The sequence below is a fragment of the Prunus dulcis genome, chromosome 4, assembly GCF_902201215.1.
Source record: "Prunus dulcis chromosome 4, ALMONDv2, whole genome shotgun sequence".
Classification (NCBI taxonomy): Eukaryota; Viridiplantae; Streptophyta; class Magnoliopsida; order Rosales; family Rosaceae; genus Prunus; species Prunus dulcis.
The window spans coordinates 5,357,036-5,384,081 of record NC_047653.1 but is presented as its reverse complement, the minus strand read 5'-3'; the positions used below and the strand labels follow the sequence as shown (position 1 = coordinate 5,384,081).

At 39.2% G+C, this 27,046-nt stretch overlaps 4 protein-coding genes and 1 pseudogene across 6 annotated transcripts; 3 read left to right on the top strand and 2 right to left on the bottom strand.

Annotated features, from left to right (window-relative positions):
• Positions 1 to 1,986: 1,986 nt before the first annotated feature.
• Positions 1,987 to 4,864, top strand: LOC117624558 (C-factor). Its single transcript, XM_034355876.1, has 6 exons — positions 1,987 to 2,342; positions 3,185 to 3,334; positions 3,690 to 3,783; positions 3,919 to 4,001; positions 4,163 to 4,316; positions 4,469 to 4,864. The coding sequence occupies exons 1-6, from the start codon at positions 2,169 to 2,171 to the stop codon at positions 4,702 to 4,704; spliced, it is 891 nt and encodes a 296-aa protein (XP_034211767.1). The 5' UTR covers positions 1,987 to 2,168; the 3' UTR covers positions 4,705 to 4,864.
• Positions 4,799 to 8,431, bottom strand: LOC117624557 (pentatricopeptide repeat-containing protein At4g20770). 2 transcript variants are annotated; one of them, XM_034355873.1, is made up of 3 exons: positions 5,678 to 8,431; positions 5,323 to 5,584; positions 4,799 to 5,229 (listed from the first exon to the last, which is right to left on the bottom strand). In XM_034355873.1, exon 1 carries the CDS (start codon positions 8,155 to 8,157, stop codon positions 5,755 to 5,757), a length of 2,403 nt encoding a protein of 800 aa, XP_034211764.1. In that variant the 5' UTR covers positions 8,158 to 8,431; the 3' UTR covers positions 4,799 to 5,229; positions 5,323 to 5,584; positions 5,678 to 5,754. The 2 variants fall into 2 exon arrangements, with proteins under 2 accessions (XP_034211764.1, XP_034211765.1); XM_034355874.1 differs by having other exon boundaries at positions 4,799 to 5,204.
• Positions 8,432 to 10,158: 1,727 nt separating this feature from the next.
• Positions 10,159 to 13,984, top strand: LOC117624322 (annotated as a pseudogene).
• Positions 13,985 to 15,011: 1,027 nt separating this feature from the next.
• On the top strand, positions 15,012 to 18,944 carry LOC117623780 (alpha N-terminal protein methyltransferase 1). 2 transcript variants are annotated; one of them, XM_034354752.1, is made up of 8 exons: positions 15,012 to 15,350; positions 15,477 to 15,624; positions 15,912 to 15,970; positions 16,569 to 16,688; positions 16,902 to 17,003; positions 17,618 to 17,672; positions 17,994 to 18,091; positions 18,563 to 18,944. In XM_034354752.1, exons 1-8 carry the CDS (start codon positions 15,087 to 15,089, stop codon positions 18,686 to 18,688), a joined length of 972 nt encoding a protein of 323 aa, XP_034210643.1. In that variant the 5' UTR covers positions 15,012 to 15,086; the 3' UTR covers positions 18,689 to 18,944. The 2 variants fall into 2 exon arrangements, with proteins under 2 accessions (XP_034210643.1, XP_034210644.1); XM_034354753.1 differs by lacking the exons at positions 17,618 to 17,672; positions 17,994 to 18,091.
• On the bottom strand, positions 18,942 to 20,892 carry LOC117624321 (putative leucine-rich repeat receptor-like serine/threonine-protein kinase At2g24130). Its single transcript, XM_034355490.1, has 3 exons — positions 19,662 to 20,892; positions 19,230 to 19,556; positions 18,942 to 18,973 (listed from the first exon to the last, which is right to left on the bottom strand). Exons 1-3 carry the CDS (start codon positions 20,890 to 20,892, stop codon positions 18,942 to 18,944), a joined length of 1,590 nt encoding a protein of 529 aa, XP_034211381.1.
• Positions 20,893 to 27,046: the final 6,154 nt, after the last annotated feature.

Genomic DNA, 27,046 nt, shown 5'->3' with positions numbered 1-27,046 from the left:
TGCTCCTTCATAAAATATTTTGGTAATTTTTGATACATTCTTGGAATTTTCTCATCACAAAATCTAACAAAAGTTGATCATATGCACTTGAACACATCATTCAATGTCTTCATATATATATATTTTGGATTGCATGTTACAACACTATTAGGTCGGCAGGAGCTTCCTTTTTCTCTAGCTAGCTATAGCTATTACACTTAGAGCATCTACAATCATGCTACTTTCTATTTTAAAGTTAAAATTTAGCTAAAAACACACTAAAATTATTTTAGGAGCTCTTTATAAAATTTGAATTCCAATAATACTCCCTAATTTAAGGAGTCTTAAATACTATAGTTTTTTTTTTAAAATTCAATATAATTGGTCTATCTCTTTTAAAAAGAATATAAAAATATAGTTAGCATTAATTAAAAGTTTAAACTATACATAAAATAAAGCAATATTAAATTATAGTGAGTCACTAGGAGTCCTTTCCCTCTCCTCAGATTCAGAAGCTCTTAGAGGTCTTCTTATTTTAGTGTGATTGAAGTTATATTTTTCCAATTGCTCCCTAAAATTTGTTTAAGGAAATGATTTAAAGAGGCTATTGTGGATGTTCTTACAAAACTAGTCTTCTTATCAAATGATTTTTTATTAATTATTAACTGCATGCAAAAAGTTTTCATTGGTGTTTTTTTTTAATTATTAAAAAGTTCTCTGCATTATGAGTAAGCAATTATCACCAAATCTCACTTAAAACTATTTAATTCCTAAGTTATTATCACCAAATCTCTCACAACCTGTAAGATTTATTTTTATAGTGTTCAATGAAGTCACCACAACAGCAGAGAAGGGCCAGATGTCCCTCCAGAACAAAGAAAACGAAATGACTGAAAATGACTATAGGGTGTGATGTCTTCTGACAATCAAGTAAAAAAATGTAAATTCTGACAAGTTCTAGTATGGAGGTTGGGAGAAATTTTCGTGTGTGTCCGCCCTCCTTTGCTTAGCTAAATATTTTGGTTTGAATGATGTCAGCTCAAACTCAATTATATATAGTTGATAAAAAGACATCAAATTAAATAATTAGTCTATCTACGTGGGAAGTTTAATGAACGTAAGTTAAGTTAATTGGCCAAAACAATATGATCGTCTCTTCACGCACAAATTCGAATATCAACATATAATTTCAGTTAAAATGTCATATCACATTGTAAGGAAGAGGAAAAAAACGATTCAAAGTTTTGGTGAGCACAAGGATCTGTTCACCTTATCTCTTATATTGTGCGCCCTCTATTATTAGCGTGGGACCTATAAACACACCGTCGGTCTCATCAGCTTCAGTCTTTTTGTACATTACTACATTAGTGTTTGTTGGCCATAATAAGACTATGATTTTTGTTGACGCTTTCAAAGTTACAACCAACTTTCATTTGAAAAATGGTTCCTTAATAATGATACTAGTATGACCATATAATTATTTTGTCTACATCTAAATATACTGGTGTGATGGGATTAATTCAGACATTTTGTTAGCGTAGTTGCAAGCTCGCAGTATGCAGACTTTCCAATAAAGAAAGAGAGTGATTCGTTTACTTCGTTAATAAAATAACGGAACGACTAAAAGTCATTCTTGTATGTGAGTAATTCCTTAATTCAGTATCCTTAAAAGATGATTTGACCTGATTAGAACACAGATGATGATGATTTGCTTGATGGTTGAGCTTCATTCTCCATGTCATATTGATTGATTGCGAACAGAAGTAGAGTCACTTTCTTGAACTTCAAATGATATACAATAGCATTTAGAACTCATGTTCAAGCCTATACGGGCTGGTCCATTGTGATTTTTTAAGCTTTCTCGAGTTTTCTTATTTGGGCTTTTAGATGACTCAAAGGCCAGAATCCAAGCTCAGTTGACAACAAACTGGCCCAACCAGTTGCTCCAAATAAAGAGAAAAAAACACAGTTTCTGTATTTTTTATTTTCTTGAAGCAAAGTCCAAAATCAATGAATCAAAATATTTCAAAGTGGCAGATTATCAACCACATATGAAGTGGTACGTTGCAAATTTGCAATGAATGAAGTGTTAGTTATGAAGTAGAGCAAACCAATCAATTAGTAGTTGCGAACTGCAAACATCAACAGAAAGATCGGTTGGTCTCTTGTTTTGGGTGGACAAACTGAAGATGTACAAGCTGAGACACTTGTGTCTGAGCCAACAATGCTCGTTCATGGCGATGACATCTCTGAGACTGATGCGGGTAATGACCCAAAGGGCCTCATTTTCTTCTTCTGCTGTGAAATGGGAAGGTGGGGTTTCCATGGTGCAGGGTGCATCCAGAGGAATTGGCCTTGAATTCGTGAGCTTCTGTTTCTTTTATTCATTTGATTTGTTGCATACATATATATTGCTGTTTTGGCAAACGGGTTGTTCTGTTTCATGTTGAGAGTTTGATTGAGATATAGAATTTCACTTGACAAGTGCCAAAATATGTAAATCTAGATAGAATCAAAATTTCCCATTTCATTGTATATTAAGAAAAAGTTTGTTATTGATGAATATGTTATCACAGTGATTACAACAATTGAAGGGTACTATTGACATTGCTTTGAAATAGCCAGGTTGGGGTTTGCAGGCTGGAAATTCAGTAAAACTAGAAACTGTGGTCTTTGTATTGTTTACTGGAAAATGTATTTTTGGGATTTTTTATCTTCAGTTTCATTTCAATTTCCCTGTACAAAAATAGCATTTTGAAAAGAGGAAGGTGGGCAACTTTTGGTTCAATGACAATGCCAATCCGAATACTTTCTGTAATTGTTCTCTTATGGCTATCAGAATGATAGAGTTGCATTTGTCATTTGAAGAGGACTATGAAGTTGAATTATATTCTAGCGATGCATTCGCAGTTTTATTTTCAATTTTTTGGGGTACTTTGCATGGTTATATAAGACCTCTGGCTGACTTGTTGGTTGGTTTCACCTTTGGAGGAACCTGTGGTACTCTGCAGGATTTCCATGTAATTAATCACCCAACACTTGATATCTGAGCTCTTATTGTTCGTGCAAGATGCATCTCCAAATTGAAATAGTCATATTATGTCAATATCAATTCAGACATAACTGGTTGTAGCCTGTAGGTTCTCACTTTCCGTTTGTGACACTTTTCTGCTTAAAATTGTGACACTTTTCATTTTATGTATAGGTTAAACAGTTATTGGAGAAGGAAAAAGGTCATGTTATTGCCACTTGCCGTAATCCTAGTGGGGCAACAAGTCTTCTTCATCTGAAAAGTAAATTTGCTGAACGGCTCAGCATTCTACAATTGGACGTGACCAATGAAAGCACCATAGAGGTTACATAACTCGGTTTCTGCAAGTTCATTTCTTATCTTGCTCCATTCTGAAAGAAAAGTAACCATTGAAGTTAGATGCATTTCACCATTTCCTTTTTCTACCAACACTTGGTAAATTAGTTTGCCTGCTAGTCAGCAATGAGTTCAAATATCAAAATTTGGCACTCTGAGGTTTTCTTGAAAACTCTTAACTGTGCGGTGGTAAATTTACTGAAGAAAAAGAATCTTTGGTATTCCTTTGTCATTTTGGAATGAAGATGCATCAATGAAACTTCATGGGATACTTCCTGTCTATAAATGGATTAAAAAAAAAAACTACTACTTCCTAAATGTTTGTTTGTGTCTTGCATTTCAGGAATCTGCCAAGTCTATCAGTGAAAAATATGGGTCTTTAAACCTTCTCATTAATGCATCTGGGATTCTTTCCATACCTCAAGTACTGCAACCAGGTATGCATATTGGATCATTGCTTGAACAAAGACTTTGAAGTCTAATCATTATCTAGAACTGCAAAGTCTTACTCAGAAGTTTATCATTTGTGTAAAAGCCAGACTGTCATTTGTGTTCTTTTATTTCCAGTACAGAAACGACGTTGAGGAAAGTAGAGAAGTCATCTTTGTTGCTTGCTTATGAGGTTAATGCTGTAGGTCCTATTTTAGTAATCAAGGTATGCTCACTTGAATTTCATTTTCAAACTTGACTTGGTTCTTGAATAAAATACACATACTATTTCAGAACCAAAGTCCTTGTAAGTTCCCTCACATTAATCTTCATGGAAGTGCATATTAGAGTTGGCTAATTATTGTAATCTGTAATTTGTGCAAGCAGCATATGTGGCCTCTCTTAAAGGATGGAGGCGGCTTGGGAACTGAAAGGGATGTCGCAGTTGTGGCCAACTTAAGTGCCAGAGTGGGTTCCATAGGTGATAATCGCCTGGGGGGTTGGCATTCTTATCGAGCTTCAAAATCTGCACTTAATCAACGTATGATTTCTTGCTTGAGGTCTCTTAACATCAATTTTTATTTTTATTTTGATCAAGCATGTTTATATCAGATTGAACTAATAGTAGTTTTGCAGTAAACTTAAATGGTTATGTTTCAACTTTATAATTCTGGTTGTCCACTGTATTTGCAGTGACAAAAAATATATCAGTGGAATTTGCACGAAGGAAGGATCCAATTACGTGCATTTTATTGCACCCAGGTACAGTGGACACAGATCTCTCCAGGCCATTTCAGAGAAATGTTCCTGAAGACAAACTTTTCACAACAGAATTCTCAGTACAGAAGCTCTTAAGCATCATCCACAATGCCAAAAGCCATGATAATGGAAAGTTTTTCGCCTGGGATGGTCAGGAAATTCCTTGGTGACCATTGGATTATTTCCAAATAGGAAACCAGAAATAAGTTTTTATTGAGTTGAAATATTTTATCCTTCAATTGTCTGTCAAACAAATCAAAGGTGTTAAACAAATATGTTTGAACCTTCAATTGATATCAGAATAAAAAACATAGCGCTTTTACTTTTTCACCTTTTTAAGCAATTATTTGAACCAAAACCGTCATATGGTTGAAACTTCTACAAATTTTATGGGTTAACAACTACATTTTTACATCAAAACAGCAAACAAATAAACAAAAAATTTCCAGATAAGCTATTCTGTCTCTGATGAACCATGTGGATACAAATGAATATAGCTTCCTCCTTCACGGGTCATGGCTATGCGATTTATTCTTCAGGTTTGAGTTTCCTCCATCCCTCCCCCCACCTGTCTCTGCTGCCTTGTGAGGCCTGCATTTGGGTTCTCTTTCATAAGCTTTTTCTAAGGAAGATTGTTTTTCTTTTCATTGGAGGGGATCAAACCCCTGACCTATGGTGAAGTAAGAAACAAAATCCTGTGAGGAAAAGGAATTAAGAAGAATGCTTAGATTTCGTTTCACAATAGAAAGAAAGCGAAAGGCCGATCAAGAGAGAGAAGATTTGTTCACCTGCTAAAGCCATTAGGAAGGTGCATCACCAACTTGTCTGTGACTGTGACTCGCTTGTTCTATATGGTGATGATGTAACAATACTCAGCTGCAAAATATAACATGTGCTCTTGATGATGAAACCAAAGGGCCATCTGTTCCAGCAGCAAAAGGCACTTGCAATATGCCTGTGAGATCAAAACCTTCTGAAGTAGCCTGCCAGTGATGCAAACCTAGCAGGGGTAGTGAGGTTCTTGAGAAATGCATGATGCAGCATTAAAACCTGATTATGTCAAATTTTAATTAACATTAGAGAATAGATAAATTCATTGGAAACCTGACAGACTCATCACAGAAATGCTAAATCTTGACTGACCTTCTCTTTATGGTTCCCAAGCTCCATAAGGAGAATACCACGTGAAGAAGCACCAAGAGCAATGTTTTGACTTTGTTCTAGGCAGCATAGAAAGATTTTTTGTTACTTGCTACTTCGACTTCATCATCAATTAACATAAAATTATCATCCTCCATACCGGTTTGCTTGCCCTTATCATATTCAATCCAGCTATAACCTGGATCCTTAATGACCTGTTTGTCACTCATTTGATCTCTCACATCCCTTGCCTCATCCCATCTTCCTAAAGAAGAATAAATATTGCCCAGAAGCACATAAGGGGCTGAATTATTTGGGGTCAAGCGGAAGAGTTCATATGCTGCTCTTTTTCCTAACCCCACATTAGCATAAACCCTACAAGAGCTAAGCAAAACCTCCCATATAACTGGATCATCTTTATATGGCATCTCGTCTATCAGGACTTCTGCTTCATGGAAACGACCAGCACGACCTAGAGCATCAATAATGCAAGTATAATGATCCAAAACTGGCACCACTCCATGTTCTTGTTCCATAGAATTGAATATTTCAATGCCTGCATCGACCAATCCGGAATGGCTACAAGCAGTCAAAACAGCAACAAAAGTTATACAATCAGGTTTCTGACTTGATCCAATCATGTCCCTGTAAAGCAGAACAGCTTCATCTCCACGTCCATTTTGAGCATACCCATGTATCATTTCATTCCAAGTAACAGTATTTTTACTAGGCATCATATCAAAAAATTTCCTGGCCTCATCTACATCACCACATTTGCAGTACATATCAATGAGAGCACTCCCTACAAAGAGATCACTCATATATCCATCTTTTGTCATCTGAACATGAACCTGCTTCCCTTGAAATGAAGAAGACAGCTTCGCACAACAACTCAGTACAGTAGCATAAGTGAATTGGGTAGGTCTCATCTCATCATGCCGCATCTGCTTAAAGAAAGTGAAAGCTTCCTTATCTTGAGAATTGAGCGAAAGACCTGCTATCATAGAGTTCCAACAAACAATATCTAATTCAAGCATATTATGAAATATATGCTTTGCCATTTCTGTCCGACCACACTTTGAATACATGTTAAGAAGTCCACTTGCAACATACACGTCTGTTTGAAAGGCAGCCTTTTGTGAGGCAGCATGTATTTCTTTTCCAGCCTGCAGAAGCCCCATTGCTGCACAGGAGCTGAGGGCAACTGCCAATGTAGTTCGATCAGGTTGCACATGTTGAAACTGCATTTCCCTGAAAAGCTCGATTGCCTCCTTGTGGTCCCCACTCTGAAAATAGCCAGAGAGAATGGCATTCCATGAACTCACATTTGGGCATGAAATGTTATCAAACATTTGACGGCCACTTTTTATATCACCAGACTTGACACATGCTGCAAGCGTATGAATATAAGTAACCTCATCTGGTTCAAAACAGCAAGATCGCATTCTTTCCAGATATTCTAAAGCTTTCTGAGTCTCGCTTATCTGGCCATACCCAGCTATCATGATATTCCAAGACACATTACTGACTTTTGGCAAATTAGCAAAAACCTTCTCAGCATTATTCAGATCCCCATTCTTAGCGTACATATCAAGCAATGAATTGTTCAAATGAAGATCTCCCTCAAATCCAAGTTTAATTGTAAGACCATGTATTTGTTGTCCATTCACATTACATGGAAATCCATCACTCTGATCATCAAGACCATTCTCGCCGCCTCCTTCTCCTCCTTTCGCACAAACACCCAAGATGCTCGACAATGAGACAGAATCAATACGAACCCCTTTCCTACACATCATTCTAAACATTTCCAAAGCCTCCATGACTCTGTCCGTCTGCGCTAACCCACCCATGATAGCCGTAAAAGTAACTTCATTAGGCTCAGCCATGTCACCAAAAACCCGAATTGCATCCCTAATAAGTCCACATTTTGCATACATGGAGAGTATAGCATTGCCCACATAAATATTCTCCTCAAGATCAATTTTGATGGCCAGACCATGACATCTCCTACCATGCTCCACATCCAACAATGCTCCACACGCACTAAACACACTCGCCAATGTGAAATGGGTAGGCATGAATCCCTCCAAAATCATTGTATCATAAACACCCAATGCAGTTTCCTCTTGCCCATGCCGGACTAACGCACTAATCAGAGTGTTCCAAGAAACGGTGTTTCTCTCAGGCAATTTCAAAAATAACTCCTGAGCATCCCCTAAACTCCCAAATTTACAGTAGCCACCCAATATGGCATTCCAGGAATACACGTCTCGGTGAGGCATTTTATCAAACACCCGGTCTGCATAACCGATATTACCACATTTAGAGTACAACTCAACGAGGCGGTTAGATAGGAAAGTATTCGACAAGAGGCCATTGCTACGTAATATGAAAGCATGAATGAGCTTGCCGGCCAAATGGGCTTTCTTATCTATGCAACCCTGCAGGAGATTTGCTAAACTGGTAGCTTTGCCTTCCATGGTTTTGAAAGCTTAGAGAGCTTGTTCGACATTGCGATATAGTACAGTACCTGAGGTACTTGTTCCTTCTATCCACCAATGACACTAAGCCACGTAGGCACAAACAAATTGTCCTACAATTCTTCAAATAAGTGCGTGAATATATGAGAAAGAAGCTCGAAGTTTAAGTTGGATATGAACCCTATGAATCCAATCCTAGGGTTTTTAACAAAAATTGAATTGAATTGGGAGCCAAACCTGATTCATGCGCGACCGAGGAGCCTGTGTAAATAGAATTTTCAACGAGAATTTTTCAAACGTATAGCCGCGCTGCTATATTCTGTAAATACAATATTTCAACGGTAAAGCCGACCGGCTACTCTGTAAATAGAATTTTTCAATGGTATAGCCGAGCGGGCTATACCGTATAAATATCATAATGTGGATTTCTCTTTTTTAATTACTCTATTTAGCAGTTATCTTTAACTTTTATTTACCTAATGAATAATTAGTATTTAAATATTTGTTCAAAGAAAAAAAATTAAAAAATTAGTCACTATTTATTAAGTAATATAATTTGTGAAGTTAATTAAATATTTAATACTAATTATTCACTAAATAAATAATAATGAAAACATATTACTAATGAAAATAATTAAATAAGGCAGAGATATTATTTAATTACTAAAAATAAATTTTTTAGTCTGGCAAATATAAATTCATAATTTTTTTGTCGGTGCAATGTGGAAATATTTTTGAAGCATAGAATTTTTCAAAGGTATAGCCGGGCGGCTATACTCGATAAATAGAATTTGAAAGCCGTGAGGTAGTACGCCATAAACGGAATTGTTTTTACAGTATAGCCGCGCGGCTGTACTCTATAAATAGAATTTTTCAAACGTATAGCCGCGCGGCCGTACTTTATAAATCGAAATTTTCAAACCTATAGCCGCGGCGGTGCGCCATAAATGGAATTTTTTTTAAAGTATAGCCGCGCTGCTGCACTCTATAAATAGAATTTTTGATACCTTTTCAAAAGTATAGCCGAGCGGCTGTACTTCAGAGGTACAGCGACGGCTTACTTCAAAAGTATAGCCGAGCGGCCGTACTCTTTAAATAGAATTTTTCAAAAGTATAGCCGAGCGGCCGTACTCTTTAAATAGAATTTTTCAAAAGTATAGCCGATCGGCTGTATTCTATAAATAGAATTTTTCAAACGTATATCCAAACGGCTATATTTGTAAAAAGAATTTTTATAGCAGTATAGCCGCCCGGCTAGATTCTGGAAATTGAATTTTTTTTAAAGTATAGCCGCGCAGCTAGACTCTGTAAATAGAGTTTAGTATAGCAGCCCGGCTATACTCTGAAAATAGAATTTTTTTTTAAGTATAGCCGCGCGGCTATACGCTGTGAATAGAATTTTTCTTTATTTATGTATTTGAAGTTCTAATATATGAAAAACAACGGAATTCTTTTCCAGCTGGCTTTCATTTACTTATTTTCTTCTGCTTTTGTTTTGCTACGCAGATAATCTTCGTCATCGTCGAGATTTTAGGTTTTCATGCAGCATCACTCCATTTTATACTCCGAGCTAATTGCAAAAGACTTCAGCTTTGCTTCTGTGCGACGTCGTTCTAGAACCGTTTGACAGAGCCAACAGCCGCCAAAACCAGCCCAGAACTCGAGTCTCAATGGAGAAAGGTTGGTTAGACTCTGCCGGCCGAGAATTCAAGAACGCAAAGGAGATGTGGAGAGAGCAGGTCGGAGAAGACCAGAGCAAGAAGACTGAATGGTACCGTCAAGGCGTTAGCTACTGGGAAGTCAGTGCATACTCGGGAATTTTAATTTAAAAGAAATAATATATGCAGAGTCAGGACCTTAGAATTCCTGCTCTGATATCATGCAGGAGGAAAAGTTTACAAAGACTCGAGCATATATATACACAAGGAGAGAAGAAACAGACTTCAATATCTCCTTGAATCACGCCCTCAATTTAGGGACGGATCACAGCTACCAACAAGGATGGCAGCCGTGCACAACAAGGTATATACAGTAGTGCACCAGGTTATACACCGGGAAAGAGTCCTCACCCGATTTGACTTCCAATACTATGAGAACGTAAGATAAAATTAAGGGTCAAGAAACCATTTTGACCGTAGTATATGTTTATTATTATTTTTATGAATGACCCTGTCAAGGAACCAATATGTCTTTCCTTTAAGACGAGTTTGTGTTACTGTCGTGAGTTGAGCAAAAAAAAAAAAGGGTTCCTCAAGATCATTGCTTTTCTTCATTACTCTTGCTATTATTATCTTAAACCTTGTTGCCTCCACCATATCCCAGTATGATGGTATGTGCTCACAAAGAGCTGAGTACTGCTGGAAATGCTCTGATACTGGCATGTACACACCAGGTGACAAGTACCAAGAGAACCTCAACAGCCTCCTCTCCTCCTTCTCCTCCTCCAACACCCAAAACAATTATGGGTTTTACAATTCATCATTGGGGCAAGACCAGAACCAAGTCAATGCAATTGCATTATGCAGGGGAGATATCTCAGAGGACTCTTGTCAAGTCTACTGATATTCTCTTGCAAAATTGTTCACGTCATCAAAAGGAAGCAATCGTATGGGCAGAGCCTTGTATGGTGAGATACTCAAACAACTTGATATTTGGTATTGAACAAGTGGACCCTGTTCAGCATGTGCCTGGTATTTTAAGTGACAGAGCTGCGTCAGGGGATTCTCTTAAAAAATTTGCAGCAGGCCATGCAACTGTCTCTGGAGGTGAAAAAATATACGCACTTGTTCAGTGCACTCAAGACCTCGACAAGCAAAATTGCACCGATTGCCTTAAACAGTCCATCTCAGAAATTCAAACCTGTTGCGGTGGAAAAGGAGGAAGAGTTCTTAGACCCAGCTGTAATTTAAGGTATGAGGCTGGTCTGTTCTTTGAGTCTACAGCCAATTCGTTAGTAGATATTCCAGCTCCAGTTCCGGCAGCACCAGCACCCGAAGAAGGTACAGCACCACCAGCACCCGAAGAAGGTACAGCACCAGCACCCGAAGAAGGTATGTATGGTTGGTTACCCTGCAAATCTTAAATTTGATATCCATGTCTTACAATTGTGTGGTGTGGTTTTGGCTTTTGATAAGATATCCCATCCGATTTTCAGCAAAAAAGAAGAGTAACACAAAACAAACAGTCATCATCATCGCTGTGGTTTTGGTTGTTTTTGTCACTATTTTCAGCAGCATATGCTTTTTCTTCAGAGTTAGGACACGAAGGGTAAAACTTGAACAAGGTAAGTTCAACTCTGTTTATTTATCTTATCTGAGGTTTTGAACTCTCTTTGCTAATTAATTTTCCCCTTTTCAGATGAGAATTCGGAAGACGTTAGTCTGGTGGATTCGTTGCAATACGATTTTGAAACTATAAGATCTGCAACAGATGACTTCTCTGATGCAAATATGCTTGGACGAGGTGGGTTTGGAGCTGTTTACAAGGTAACAAAACAATCACTTTCACAAGAAAAAAAAATAAAATCTAAGCATGGTTTCCTTATTTTTCTCTTTTAAACATTCAGGGTAGGCTATTAAATGGGCAGCCTATAGCAGTGAAAAGGCTCTCCAAAAATTCTGGACAAGGTGATCGTGAATTTAAGAATGAGGTCATGTTAGTTGCTCAGCTTCAACACCGGAATTTAGTGAGGCTCCTAGGATTTTGCTTGAAAGCAGAGGAAAGACTCCTCATTTACGAATATGTGCCTAACACAAGTCTTGATCACTTCATTTTTGGCATATTTGCTCTGCATCAAATTTCGTATAATTTACAGTAATTTCTTAAAGATTAAAAAGTTCATATCTCTTTTAATAAAATTGTGTTTAGACCCAAACAATCACGAGCATTTGGATTGGGAAACACGTTACAAGATCATAGGAGGCATTGCTCGAGGGATTCTTTACCTCCATGAAGATTCTCGGCTTCGAATTATTCATCACGATCTCAAAGCCAGCAACATTTTGTTAGATAAAGATATGAACCCCAAAATTGCTGATTTTGGAATGGCAAGATTGTTTGTTATTGATCAAAACACAAGGGCATACAAGGACAGTAAGGGGAACCTATTAAGTACTGTGATAACATACACTTTCATTTTGTGCTCTCCTTACAACAGAAAGCTTTCATTGAAAAAGAAAAAAACTTTGCATGTCTAATAAATGGAATATAATTCGTGCAGTGGATGAACATACCTGTAGGATATCTATATATGCCTGGAGAATGTTAAACAAGCTAATTCGAATTTTTTGCAATAAATAATGATCAACCTTTGAAGCAGGATTGATATGAGTTATCAATCCTGAGATGTGCAAAGCTTAAAATAAACGAACACGCAGAGAATTATTTTACGTGGTAAAACCCCACCTCTGGGGAAAATCCACGGGACTCCTCAGTCCAACTCAAATCCACTATAGAACGATGATTACAAGAAGTATACACACACTTATCCTAGACTCATTCTAGATAATGTTTACCGACTTCTTCGTAACTCAACTTCTGTCACGGGATGATCTTCGACACTCCTTATGTTGAACGCAATGCTGGTCACGATTGCTTCAAGCTCGCCGGAGGAAAACCGCCACCACGGTCTTGGTGCCCTCAACCGTATGAGTCACCAGTATGCATATGAATGCAATATGAAAGAAGAGAGGATTTGATAAATCACAAAGTAAACAAGGAACACTTGATGACTTATCTAAGAAAATCAGCACAGCAAGCTTTCTCAAAACCAATTCAATATTTTCAGGGAAAAACCAATACATTCAAAGCCACTCATCAAAAGAAACAACAATGGTTTTATCCCATGCAGGTTTCTCTCCATTGAGAGAAGCCCACGTGAGTACACTTCCTATGCAACAAGGATTCACAAAACCAATTCAACTAAGACTTCTAAACATCATGCAAAAAGGTCTCTTCATTGAGACGCCAACACATCAGCCAAACATTTATCCAATTACCAATATAGTTCAAAATAGAGTTTAACTATGGAAAGTAATCTCAAGATAAAAAATCTAATCCTAATAAAAATAGGATTAACATAAAAATACTTGATTGAAAATAGCTCCAACTAGGAATCCTATAATGAATGCATGATTATGTCATGATTTACCTGAACTCAGTTTCTCATATCGATCACGTCATACTTCAAAGATCCAGAATGAATGTGTTGCGCCAAAGCTTCCAGTAAAACAAGTTCACACACTAATTCCCAACTTATGCTAGAGTCTAGGAAATGACAATACAATTTTCATACTAACAGTGGATATATGGCTCCTGAGTATGTAATTCATGGTTGCTTTTCTGTCAAGACGGATGTCTTCAGTTTTGGGGTGTTAGTTCTTGAAATTGTAAGCGGTAAAAAGATTGGTAGTTTCCGATATGGCGAGAATGAAGAGGACCTGTTGACCTATGTGAGTATGAATACATTAAAGTAAGTATATATTCTCTCTTTTGCAGTGGTAAAATTTCTTTTTGACTATATTGATGTACTTTTATAGGCATGGAGAAATTGGAGGGAAAATACATTTCAAAACATCATAGATCCTGTGTTGACGAGAAGTTCACGAAGGGAAACGATGAGATGCATCCACATTGGTTTACTGTGTGTGTGCAAGAGAATGCGGTGGACAGGCCAACCATGGCTTCAGTTGCATCCATGCTTAACAGCGAGTCTCTCGCACCTCCAGTACCCTCACAACCTGCATTCTGTAAGCATACTACCAGCAGCCCCTCTCCACATGTATCAAAATATGAGCCTTCAAATATTACTGAACCATATCCCCGCTAGTGGTTGAGTACCAAAGTTTTGTTGGTAACTTCTTGCTTCAAATGCAAATTGGTATTTATCGTTAATAAAATGGCATCCCGTGGCTTCACTATTATGTCTGTTTATCTCCATGCAGTTCTTATTACACTCTCTAATACAATCAGAAGGGCAATAAAAGTTAACAAAACAGTGAAAATGAATGAAAGCAAGTAAAAAGACAATAAGGATAAACAAAAACTGGGTTTGTTCTATTTATCATGAATATCGTGAATGCAACATGGTAGCAGATAAACTAGCTGAATTGGGTTCGTGTCTTGAGTGGGGTCTGTCAACTCTCCATGATCCTCCTGACAGTATTAAGTCCTTTCTTAGTGAGGATTTACTTGGAGTCTATAGGCCTCGTGCCATTGTCTAATTTCTTTGTTGGGCGTTAGCCCCGTTTCTTCACCAAAAAAGAAAAAGAAAAATAAGCTCCCTTTATCCCATACTAAACTGACCAATCCGGACTGGAAACAAATTTTCAACAACAACCCAAATTGAACCACCAGTTCAGTAGTTATGTTTTAATTATTATCATAATGTGGATTTCTCTTTTTTAATTACTCTATTTAGTAGTTATGTTTTAAATATTATTTACCTAATGAATACTTAGTATTTCAATATTTTATTAAAAAATTAAAAAATTTATTTACTAATTTATTAAGTAATATAATTTTTGAAGTTAATTAAAATATTTAATACTAATTATTCACTAAATAAATAATAATGAAAACATAATTACTAAGGAAAGTTATTAAATTTATATTTTTATTGTTGGTGCAATGTGGAAATATCTATCAAGTATGGAATTTTTCAAAGGTAATACTCTATAAATAGAATTTTCAAACGTACAGCCGTAAATAGAATTTTTATAACCGTAAAGCCGCGCGGCTATACTCTGTGAATAGCATTTTTGAAAAGTATAGCCGCACGGCTGTACCCTGTGATCTTTATTTATGTATTTGAAGTTCTAATATATGAAAACAATGGAATTCTTTTCCAGCTGGCTTTCATTTATTTATTTTCTTCCTCTTTTGTTTTGCTACGCAGATAATCTTCGTCATCGTCGAGATTTTAGGTTTTCATGCAGCATCACTCCATTTTATACTCCGAGCTAATTGCAAAAGACTTCAGCTTTGCTTCTGTGCGACGTCGTTTGGCCAAAGAACCGTTTGACAGAGGCAACAGCCGCCAAAACCAGACCAGAACTCGAGTCTCAATGGAGAAAGGTGGGTTAGACTCTGCCGGTCGAGAATTCAAGAACGCAGAGGAGATGTGGAGAGAGCAGGTCGGAGAAGACCAGAGCAAGAAGACTGAATGGTACCGTCAAGGCGTTGGCTACTGGGAAGTCAGTGCTTTTGGCAATCTTCTGTTTGTGCTTTTCTTTTTCTCTCAGTCATTTTGTCAAGCATGTTGTGGACGTTTGGAAAGTGTTTGATGTTTTTGGTTGTTTCGTTGTTTGTGGCGAGAAAAGGGTGTGGAGGCCTCGGCGAATGGAGTGTTGGGAGGATATGGACATGTCAATGAGCCTGACATAATGGGCAGTGAAGCTTTTCTTAATACGCTTCTCGCTGAGCGTTTTCCTGATGCTGCTAATAGCCAACGCCACCTAGTTGTTCTTGGTACACAAAACTCTCTGTCTGTCTGTCTTTTTTGTTTGTTTTAAGTTGCTTAAAATTATTAACTTTGTTGAGACCTTGGTTAAAGGAACCTTATTTATCTGGGAAAATAGTTGAATTCATATTTAATAAGTTCATTTGTGTTAGTCATGTTTAGGGCCTGGCTATCAAGCAATCAAATTTAAGAAGGGCTGCAATCCAAATTTGGGCTCCCTAGTGTTGAATATGACTCTTTGGTTTGTGGTTTTAAAATCAATTCAAGGTTCTTACCAGTGTTTAAATTTCTACAGATTGTGGTTCTGGCATTGGGAGAGTCACAAAAAATCTTCTCATAAGATACTTCAATGAGGTGAGTTCAGTTTCTGGGCAGCACCTCCTCTCCTACCACCATCTTTCCACATTCAGTTTCCCTGATATTCTTTTCATATTACTGTACAATAATTTTTGAGGTCTTTAACTGGACTTGTATCACATGGTGTATGTTTGTCAATCATGAATAGTGGAACCAAATTTGGATAAGTTCCAACTGGTGAAATGTGAAGTGCATCCGTACTATTAATGGCTCTTTATAATGGAATATTATGTTCCTGGTTCAAACAATGTACAAGACAGAGTTTCAATAGTATTAAGACTATATCATGAGACCTTAAATATATGTCTTGGTAGAGTTGCTACTTATCTTTCTTAGCTTTCAAATTTATTTATGAGATGACAACCAATAGAGTTTTTTGCATCACGTGTGAGCTTGAATCAGGATACCAATATCCTTACCATGATTTAATGTATTGGATTTTCCATCAGACTGGATCTTCTTATGTGTTTGTGTTACATGGAACAAATCAGTGTCACGATAACTTAATAGAGCTTATTATCCGTTGTAACCTTCTCAAGTGAGTTCACACATTTATTCTCTTTGATTGTTTATTTCTGTTTTCTTCAAACCCCAGGTTGATCTTCTTGAGCCTGTATCACATTTCTTGGAAACTGCTCGTGAAAGTTTGGCTCCTGAAAATCATATGGCCTCTGATATGCACAAAGCCACTAATTTTTTATGCGTGCCTCTTCAGGTAGTATACTCAAATACAATAATATTACCATAAACATTGGCATATGGTTTTGACATGCACAAACCGGCTAATTTTTAAAACACCTGCCAGGCAATTTGGTTTTCCAATGCACTTATTAAGTGTCCGCCTTTCTTTACTTTTTCTAAACATCCATCTCTTACCCTTGCTGAGTCTTTTGCAAACCTCTTGAACGTTTTCTGTCCTTCATTTTAGGAATTCACACCAGAAGCAGGAAGGTATGATATTATATGGGTTCAGTGGTGTATTGGGCATCTGACAGATGATGACTTCGTGTCATTCTTTAAAAGGGCAAAGGTAAAACTGTTTTCTTGAATATTAATGTAAATTATGTTTCAGATGTCAAGGTATCGAGTGGGATTGTATCACTATCACATCATTTACAAGTGTAGAGTGTTGAAACTGAAAATTAACTTAAAGATTGTTGCCTACAATCTTCTGACCATTTAGATCCATAAATCTATGAAATTCTATGAGTATTAAACCCTTTGTTAAATCTAAAATTTCCGCACTCTCTGGTTCAAATTGAATTTGGACTTTGTGAGGATAGTTTGAACATGATTGACCCCTGAAAAGTTTGAACATGCATTCTGGACAGGATCCTCGTTTGCCTTAAATTGCCGTAGAAAGTTACCATAATCCTGACTGTGTTTAGATCCTCTAAATTCCAAATTCCAGACTTCCAAGGTTTATGACTCAGAAGTTTGATTACTGTTCCAGTCAACTGAAGCCATAATTCAACGTTTTAAATTTCTTTTAAAGCTGATTGTCACACAAGCAATGAATTTTGGAGAGCATTGATTCTAATGTAAAACTAGTGCCCTTATCCTATACCCTATTGTTGTTAGTTTTGTGTCAGAAAGTACTAACAGTTTATATGTTTACCTGTACTAACAACCCGATCTTTCTAGGTTGGATTAAAACCTGGTGGTCTTTTTGTCCTGAAGGAAAATATTGCAAGAACCGGTAATTTGCTTTCTGTTTCACTTCTTTTCTTTGTGGTTATGATATAGTTTCCATTTCACCTGTTTCCACTACTACTAAGAAGGGATGAGGAATACTAAGAAGGGATGAGGAATAGGTACCCATTAGGTGTTAGGGTTGTGATCATTGGGGTGGTGGTGGTGATGCTGATGGTGGGTACACACTGTCCATCCCTTCTACTAGGGTTACCATGCTGTAAAAAGTACATTTGTCTGCATTCTTTTTTGTACAGTAAATTTGATGGAGGATAACAATTTGCAGCAAGAGAATGAATAGTTGTGAACTGATTGTGTTGATTTGTAGGATTCGTGTTAGACACAGAAGATCGGAGCATCACCAGGTCCGATTTGTACTTTAAGGAGCTCTTTTGCCAGTGTGGACTTCATATTTACAAATCTAAGGTCAAATGTGAACTTTCATACTATGTCCTATTAACTCTAGAATTTGATGTGAACATTATTTCGCTCTGTTTCTATCTTCTGTTTTTCTTCTTTTTTCTTTTTTTGTTGCTGATAACTGATTAGTCAAGAATAGGTTCTCGTGGTCACTAAAGATTTCCAAACTTTAAGTTGTGTGTGGGGTGTGGACTTCATGCCGTATCAGTTGGTAGATTTGTTGCTCGTATTTGTTGTTTCTTGTATTGATGCCAATTTTCTTAATGAAATTGAATTCGCCATCTCTAACTGGAAATTAGTTTACTGGCTCATAATTTTAAAACAAAGTGAAGTAGTTGAGCATGAGTATATTACTACCTAATTCATTTTGACCGCTCATTGATTAAATAATCATCTTTGATTGAATTTATATGGAATCTCTACTGTCTTTAGCATCAAGATTTGCTTGGTTTATAATGCCAGTTTTTCTTACATCAGGATCAAAAGGGATTGCCTGAGGAGTTATTCGCTGTGAAAATGTATGCATTAACTACTGACTTGCCAAAGAAGGTCCATCGGACCAAATCTAAAGTGCAAGCTAATAGACCCGGTGTCATCAAGTGAGAACTTCCATCTTTAACTTACATAGAGACAGATTATATTCCTTTTGACAGTAGTTTTTGGTCCTGAGTCCTTGTAATATGCCATTTTTCCCTTTCCAATTGTACCCCTAAGTTTTATGCAAGAACCAGCGTATTCAGCAGCAAATTCTGTATCTTGATATTCTTGATGAGGTGCATATTGTTTTTGTTGTTTTGTTGTGTAAATGTAAGATACCAATAAAGCCAGCAATAGACATTGTTTGGTTATGTTCACATTATTTTTCCACCCTGACTTTGTCTTGCGTCCCTGCAAAGCAAAATGATATTTGTGAACTAATAGAAGTGAAAGAGGAGAGGGTGCTGATCCAGATTAAGTAGAGTTACCAACAAGGACATCGATCTTAATACCACAATGAAACGTTACAATTTAAAATATCCCACATGGCAGAAACAAAGCATTTTGTGATCACAGATATAAGAAAAAGATTTCTTTCAGGAATCTGATTTACAAAGTTCCATGAGTTGAAAAGTTCATCTTGATTGCATACGCCGGTGCGCTTTACCTCTTTCTGAATGTAACCTTTCATGATTATGAGAAGCCAAAACCCTGCAAGACTGGTAGGCTCTGCTCATGATATCAAATACCTGACCCAAGCTGACTTGTTGGTTGCTTGATTCATCTGTGCACATTAAGCCTAGGCCTATTGCCTGTTTAGCTTGATCAAAAGTATTTTGTGTCAATTCCATTTTCTGGTCTATCACTTTCTGCAGATTCCCAGGATAATGCATTCTGATATACTCAATAAAACCAGCCTCACCCTTCTCGAATTCTTCTTCCGGCCTCCAGTTTACGAGCATCTCTAGTAGGAGCACTCCAAATTTGTACATCTCTGAAATGCAAAATTTAATATTGTCAGATCAGAAGTTAACCAAGTAAAGAGAAGTAAAAGCAAACAGAGAGAATTTATGCAGCTTCATATATGGATGTGACTTACTTCTACTGCGGCTGCTGCTAAGATCCCGAATCTTAAACCTCGAAATTCTGGGCTCCAGATTGTTAGACAACAAGATGCTGCTTGTCCTGAGGTCATAACCAACTTCAGGCCACTCCTCTAGATAACACATGCCTTCCACAACCCCCATCAATATTCTTAACCTATGGCTCCATGGTGTAATATTTGACCCCATTAGCCACATCTCAAGGCTCTCTCCTTCCATCCATTCAGTGACAATGGCTTTCAGTCTTCGGTTGTTACACCAACCCAATACATTAACCAAGTTCTTGTGGCATAACTGAACAAGAATCTTGCATTCTTCGATCAATGTAGGGTGTCTTTCACCTCTGTAAATCTCAATCCTGACATCAGCACCATCTCTCAGAATTCCTTGGTAAATCTCAACTGATTCACTCTTCCCCATCAAATTCTTCTTCGAAAATCCGTTGGTTGCTGCCTTAAGCATTGCTGTTGTAAACCGGTGCTTTGGTCGAAGCATTCGTGGGAGGAAGTCAGGCCTGCAGAAACAAAGCCATCCCAAGCAACACACCATCATAATCACAAAGATTGGGAAACCAACCAACAAGATTACAGCTTTGATCCTGAACTTTTTTCCATCCGGGAGGAGACCTGAATGAAGAAAGCTTGAAGAGTTGAATCTTTTAAAGAACGGGATATCAGAGATTTTACTCTCTGAGAAGTGATTATACGATAAGTTGAGGAGTGTGAGGTTGGTAAGGGGAGAGAAACTCTCTATTGGGACATCACCGAAGAGGTTATTATGGCTCATATCAAGAGCTTGTATTTGGGTGCATTGAAGAACATCAACAGGGAAATTGCTCCTCAAAGAATTGTTTGACAGATCAATAGCTAAGATGCTCAAAGGGCAATACTTCCAAAAGAAGTTGAATGACAAGTAGAGTGGCGCCATCTTTGGGTCGTTTTGAAGGTCTATCTTTGGGAATGATTCGACACAGTTCGGGTTCTTGGACTCGTTGCAAAGGTGGCTTGCGACAATGGTGGATTTGAAAATCTCATCAAGGTCCATAGGAGAGGAACTGCAATATCTGAGAGATGGGTTGTGCTGACAGTTTTTCAGGATTGTGGTGTTGAAATCATGAGGTGGTTTTAAACTTTTAAGATCTTCTATGACTGACGCAGAGAGAGCTGCAGAAACTAAGGCTGAAACTGTGACGAAGAGGAGGCTGAAAGTTGTAGAAAGGGAAGCCATGGAGAAGTTTGTGTGTGTATGTGTTTGCAGATTGTCTTGATATATACGTTTAAATTGTAAATCGAGTTCAAACGGTTACCAAGAAGTGGGGAGCCCATTTTTTCACGTTGAAGGCTAATTTTGGTGGTTACACTACTGCCTCGAAAAACAGTTTAATTTTTAGAGCACATCTTTAATTTTTCATATGAAACACCTTTTTCTTGTCGACTACGGTCCTAATTGCATTTACATATGTGCAACACACTATTGGATTATATATCAAGAAATTATAATGCTTCATAGCCCTCAAAGCATGCATGCATATGTCTAGTTTAGCTTCATTGGTTTGATATATTAGTACTAGCTAACAAGTCTTGCATTGGCAGTGAGGACGAGGTAATCTGCACCCCGAGGGCTAGAAACAACAAAACAAAGCTGATCTAAACCTCCGGATGCAGATTACCTGATCCTTACCAAATACGATCGATCAATATACTTCTACGGTTCTACCAAGGTATGAAGAGCTAAGTTAATGAGAATATACATAGAGAAAGAAGACAATAAATGAAATCATTTGATAATTAGAAGGTCCGTAGAGCAGGAGGTCTGAGGCCAATCTGCATGGTATCATTCAGTATTTATAATCATTCTTGAAGTAAGATGATATATTCTTTCTAGTCACAGAATGATGTAAAAGGAGGCTGCATGCAATATGCAAAGAATCAACAAGATTTTGTTCCATGCATAACTAATGATAGAGGCTAGGAATTAATTGAAGCAGCAGGAACATTTCTTTTTGAAAGACGTTGATATATTTCCGGCCTGACTGCTTTTCTAAGAAGAATAGACAAGATCATGGTAGCAGGAACTATATTCTATAAAAGATCCTCTCCAAATTGTTTTAGTTTAGAAATGTAAATACTTAAATTTGAAGAAACGAAAAGAAGAGTACAAAAGCACAAACATGCCAAGTAATATTCTATATCTATAGGCTTTATTAGTTCCTTCAAGCTCACCATTGATATTAAGTTGTATAATTGAGGAATCTTAAGTGTATAATTACATACCTGATCATCAGTTGGGATAATTCTCTTGCAAGCTATCTCTTTCGAAGATGATTACCTCATGAAAAGGAAAGGGATGCCACATTTAGATGTATCTGGTTTCATTCATGGTCTAATAGCTCTAGGCACATTCTCTATTCCCTTGGCTTTTGAAAGGCACCACAACGTCCAGCTCACAGCGGGTTTGTTTGGAGAAACTAGATTAATTTGGAACACACAGCGTAACGCGAGACTAAATGTCACCGTTAGGATTAACATGCGAATAGCTCTGATATCATACTAGAATGTGAGTATTCAACTCAAAACGATTTGATAATGGATGGAGAGGCCGAAGATCATTTTAAACTATTACTACAAGACTTCCATTTCTAATGTGGAATAATGCTCTCAACACAACTGTGAATGCAAATTGCCAGAAAAGTGGTATGGACCGATATTGGTATTATGCATAGGCCAAAGCAAGCAAGGATTATTGCATGCATAGGCCTGATCATCTAATGTCCCTTGTGGGAGTAAATTTCCCCCAAAAGAATATTCGCCAAAGATTCCTTCGTCTTCTCCGCCTCTCTTTCTCCCTGCAAAACAGATCGGAGTAAAAGGACCACACCCGGGGGGTGTTGTCCAAAGGCCCTCCGATGCCTAAGTTAGGTAGGGTAATTCAAGGAAAACCGGGTGGCCGGAGCCGTGTGTGGTGGTCGGAGCCTTGTGTGAGAGAGAGAAAGAGAGGAGGTGGCTAGGGTTTTTGAGAAATAATTTCTGCAGAGTTTTAGTAGGAATTTAGGCGTACCTTAACCTTTGTGTGTGGCCAGCCTTTTATAGTGGTCTCGGAGGCTAGGCTTTCAAAGGAATAATTCCGTAGATGGAAAGGAATTATTCCTTCTCAATTTGGAATTGATATGATTAATTAGGGATTTGATTTATTAGGGTAAATTAAATCCCTAATTGTGGTAGGTATCAAATCAATTCCTAATTTAATTAGGTAACTCCTCATTTAAGTGGGAATTGGGGTAGGAATCAAATTAATTCTCGACTCAATTAGGCAATATTCTATTTAATTGGGTAATCCCCAATTAAATTGAATAATTCCCAATTAGGTCAAATAATCCCCAAATGGAAGGAATTATTTGATCTAGGGTTTTGATTTAATTAGGTTCCCACAAATGCCCCCCAGCTTCTACGTGGCGTGTGGCGGCATGTAGGAGATGTGGATTAACCGTTGGGTCATCCAACTGCAACTGGGCTTCCTTCGTTGAATTGGGCTCCTTCGTGGAGGAGGCTTTTTACTCGGGCTGTCCAGCTGTAACTGGGCTGGAGGTGCCCGATCCGCTGCTGGAGTAGGTGGCAGTATAGGTCATCTTTTTTGTGGCTGATCCAAATTGCTTCAATTCCTTCTTCTTTTTGTGCCACAAACTAGGATCAGTATGAGTCAAAGCGATCATGTTCGGAGCACGAACGCGCTGAAAGTCAGCGACAGATGGAAGAGGAGGTTGGCGACGGTCCGCTCGTTCTTCTCACCTACTGTGATGGTAAGTTGCATCCTTTTGATATGCTACAGTTGCCATGGAATTCTTTGTTGTGTATCTGACTAACTTCCATCTTCTGCTTGCAGAGAATGACATATGCAAGAAACTCGATCTCAGCCCGAACATGACCAAGGTTCAGTAAGCTCTGAACATCCCTATCAGGTTCCTTGAATGGCGCTGGTTGCTGAGCAAACATCGAAAGGAGGTTGGTGGTCTGCCCCCTGCCGGAGATGTTGGAAGATGGAAGCTGTATGGCTCGGGCCTAGATGATCTGCTAGCTGAGCAGGTGGAGTCCTCGACCGAACTTCCTCCTTCTGCCACTAGCAAGTCTTCTTTAATGGGGGGTCTAATGTGCTGAGAAGGTCCCCATGGGAGTTGCTCCTTTTTCATCTGCTGAGATCAAGCGCCTCGTCAACGCGAACAACAAGAAAGTCACTAGCATGCATAATGTCTGGGATATTCTGCTCAAGTCCCTGCCCGAACTGCCTAAGACCCGTGATCTGCCATGTAAGGAAGCTGCTGGGAAGCAAGGTTTGGGTTGTCTGTGCTGATCTGGGAATCAAGCTGAGAGGACTGTACCTCTGCCTTGCAACCGCGAAGGTTTGGGTTGTCTGTGCTCCACGAATAGTCAAGCGCGGGGCTGACTCAATGTTGCAAGTTGCAGCCAAAAGAGCTAAAGAGTCGTCTGCTCGAGCAAAATGTCCTTCAGTTGCACGAATTGCCGGTCCAGGAGTTGGTGACACTTTGCTGATCAATTTTGGTACTTATGTTGAAGCCACGGAGGCGTCCAAGCATGAAATTTCTGCTAATGCATACAAGCTGGGATACTTGGACTGCAGGAACGGTGCTCTTCCTTGTTGCCCTCTCAAACATGAGGAATGTGAGTAGCTCTATTTCGACTTGCTGCTCAAAGTGAGCAGATCAATGCCGTGAATGTAGAAGCAGTTGAAGAGCAGGTGGCAGATGAAGCTGCAATGGAGGAAGACAACGCCAAAGGTGGTGCAACTAATGAGGTTTAGGGCAGATGCGGAGGAGCAGGCAGCTGAGCAGATGGTGCCGGTTGAGCAAAATGAGGCTTATTTCTTGTTGAACTTGGCTGATTGGCCGTTTTGTTATGGAATTTTCAGTTGTCTTTCGAACTTCAATTCTCATTGTATCTTGTAAGTGTGCATCCGGAGACATAGCACTTGAAAGAGACTCCATTGAGTTTGTACTTGTGAAGTAGCTTGCCTGCAATGGAGAGAAGGCTCGTCGCTTGTGTGTGTATGTCAGGGACATAACGCATGAAAATGACTCCATTGAGTTTGTGCTCCTGGGAGCAGCTTGTCTGCAATGAAGGTAAGGCTTGCTGCCTGTGTGCGTATGTCGGGGACATAGCGCTTGGAAAAGACTCCATTGAGTTTGTACTCCGAGGAGCAGCTTGTCTGCAATGGAGGTATGGCTTGCCACCTGTGAGCGTATATCAGGGACATAGCGCTTGAAAAAGAGACTCCATTGAGTTCGTGCTCTGGGGAGCAGCTTGTCTGCAATGGAGGTATGGCTTGTCGTCTACGAGCGTATGTTGGGGACATAGCTCTTAAAAAAGACTCCATTGAGTTCGTGCTCCGGGGAGCAGCTTGTCTGCAATGGAGGTAAGGCTTGTCGCCTAGGAGCTTATGTCGGGGACATAGCTCTTAAAAAAGACTCCATTGAGTTTGTGCTCCGGGGAGCAGCTTATCTGCAATGGAGGTAAGGCTTGTCGCCTACGAGCGTATGTCGGGGACATAGCTCTTAAAAAGACTCCATTGAGTTCGTGCTCCGGGGAGCAGCTTGTCTGCGATGGAGGTAAGGCTTGTCGCCTGTGAGCGTATGTCGAGGACATAGCTCTTGAAAAAGACTCCATTGAGTTTGTGCTCCGGGGAGCAGCTTGTCTGCGATGGATGTAAGGCTTGTCGCCTGTGAGCGTATGCCGGGGACATAGCTCTTAAAAAAGACTCCATTGAGTTCGTGCTCTGGGGAGCAGCTTGTCTGCAATAGAGGTATGACTTGCCGCCTGCTTGGAGTCAAGCTGGTAAGCTGCCACTCGAACAATGGCCTTCTTGTTGTGGTAAGATGTGAGCTGCTGCTAGTAAGTTGCAACTGGAACAACGACCTTCTTATTATAGCAAGATGTGAGCTACTGCTGGTGAGCTGCAACTCGAACAATGGCCTTCTTGTTGGGGCAAGATGTTAGCTGCTGCTCGAAGAATGGCCTTCTTGTTGTGGTAAGATGTGAGCTGCTGCTCAAACAATGGCCTTCTTGTTGTGGTAAGATGTGAGCTCTGCAACAAAGTCTGCTAAGGCCTGGGCTTTTATAGCAGTCTTTGACTGGTAGAGGAGGTCCTATTGGCTTAGTTCTATTGCCCACTTCATAAGCCGCTGAGAAGCATCAGAGCTATGGAGGATTGATCTCAAAGGAAAGTCAGTCATAACGATGACTCGGTGAGCTTGGTAACAAGGGCCAAAATGAGCTTCTCCAATTTTGGGTAGCGAGTCTCTGCATCGAGGAGAGCTTTTGACGTATAGAATATCGGATGTTGGGCCCCAAGTTCTTCTCGGATGAGAGCCGAGCTGATGGCTGAGTCTGACATTGCCAGGTACACGAACAAGTCTTCACCAGGAATTGGCTTCGAGAGCAAGGGAGGTGAAGTAAGGTAGGTCTTTAGACTCTGGAAAGCTACTTCGCACTCCTCGTCCCACTTGTCTTTTTGCCCCTTCTTCAAAGCTTTGAAGAATGGTCTGCACTTGTCGGTAGACTTTGAGAGGAATCGGTTGAGAGCTGCTGCTCTGCCCGTCAGACTTTGTATTTCTTTCACTGTGGAAGGTGACTTCATCTCGAGGATGGCTTTAATTTGGCGTGGGTGTGCCTCGATACCTCGTTGTGTGACTAAGTACCCCAGGAATTGGCCGGATGATACACCGAACGTGCATTTACTTGGATTCAGCTTCATGCGGTATTGGCGGAGCAGGCTGAATGCCTCGGCGAGGGTTTTGGTGGTCTCCACGCTTGGGGGCTTTGACCAGCATATCATCCACGTAGACTTCCATGGTTCTGCCGATCTGCTCCTTGAAAATCTTATTCACGAGCCTTTGGTATGTTGCTCCAGCGTTCTTCAACCCAAAGGGCATGACCTTGTAGCAGTAGTTCCCTCTCTCGATGATGAAAGAGGTCTTCGCCTTGTCATCGTCGTACATCATAATTTGATTATAGCCGGAGTAGGCATCCATGAAGCTGAGCAGCTGGTTGCCGGAAGTTGAATCCACTAGCTGGTCGATTCTTGGCAATGGGAAGTTGTCTTTAGGGCATGCCTTGTTGAGGTCGGTATAATCGACGCACACTCTCCATTTGCCCTTTTCTTGTTTTGCCACCAAAACGACGTTGGCCAGCCATTCTGAGTAGGAGACTTCTTCAATAAATCCAGCAGCTAGAAGCTTGTCGATCTCGGCCTCAATGATCGCGACTCGCTCGGGAGCGAAGTTGCGTCTCTTCTGCACCACGGGCTTGCTGGCATGGTTGACATGGAGGCGGTGGCAGATGATGTCTGAGTTGATGCCGGGCATGTCAGATGG

Bases quoted from the DNA above. Each gene is read 5' to 3' on its own strand.
- LOC117624558 (XM_034355876.1), top strand. From the start codon at position 2,169: ATGTACAAGCTGAGACACTTGTGTCTGAGCCAACAATGCTCGTTCATG. The intron at 2,343-3,184 runs GTGAGCTTCTGT...TTTTATGTATAG, and splicing joins GAGGAATTGGCCTTGAATTC to GTTAAACAGTTATTGGAGAA. The intron at 4,317-4,468 runs GTATGATTTCTT...CTGTATTTGCAG, and splicing joins AAAATCTGCACTTAATCAAC to TGACAAAAAATATATCAGTG.
- LOC117623780 (XM_034354752.1), top strand. From the start codon at position 15,087: ATGCAGCATCACTCCATTTTATACTCCGAGCTAATTGCAAAAGACTTC. The intron at 15,351-15,476 runs GTCAGTGCTTTT...TGGCGAGAAAAG, and splicing joins AAGGCGTTGGCTACTGGGAA to GGTGTGGAGGCCTCGGCGAA. The intron at 17,004-17,617 runs GTAAAACTGTTT...CGATCTTTCTAG, and splicing joins CATTCTTTAAAAGGGCAAAG to GTTGGATTAAAACCTGGTGG.
- LOC117624321 (XM_034355490.1), bottom strand. From the start codon at position 20,892: ATGGCTTCCCTTTCTACAACTTTCAGCCTCCTCTTCGTCACAGTTTCA. The intron at 19,557-19,661 runs GTAAGTCACATC...TTTGCATTTCAG, and splicing joins TAGCAGCAGCCGCAGTAGAA to AGATGTACAAATTTGGAGTG. The intron at 18,974-19,229 runs GTAAAGCGCACC...TTTGCTTTGCAG, and splicing joins AAGGTTACATTCAGAAAGAG to GGACGCAAGACAAAGTCAGG.
- LOC117624557 (XM_034355873.1), bottom strand. From the start codon at position 8,157: ATGGAAGGCAAAGCTACCAGTTTAGCAAATCTCCTGCAGGGTTGCATA.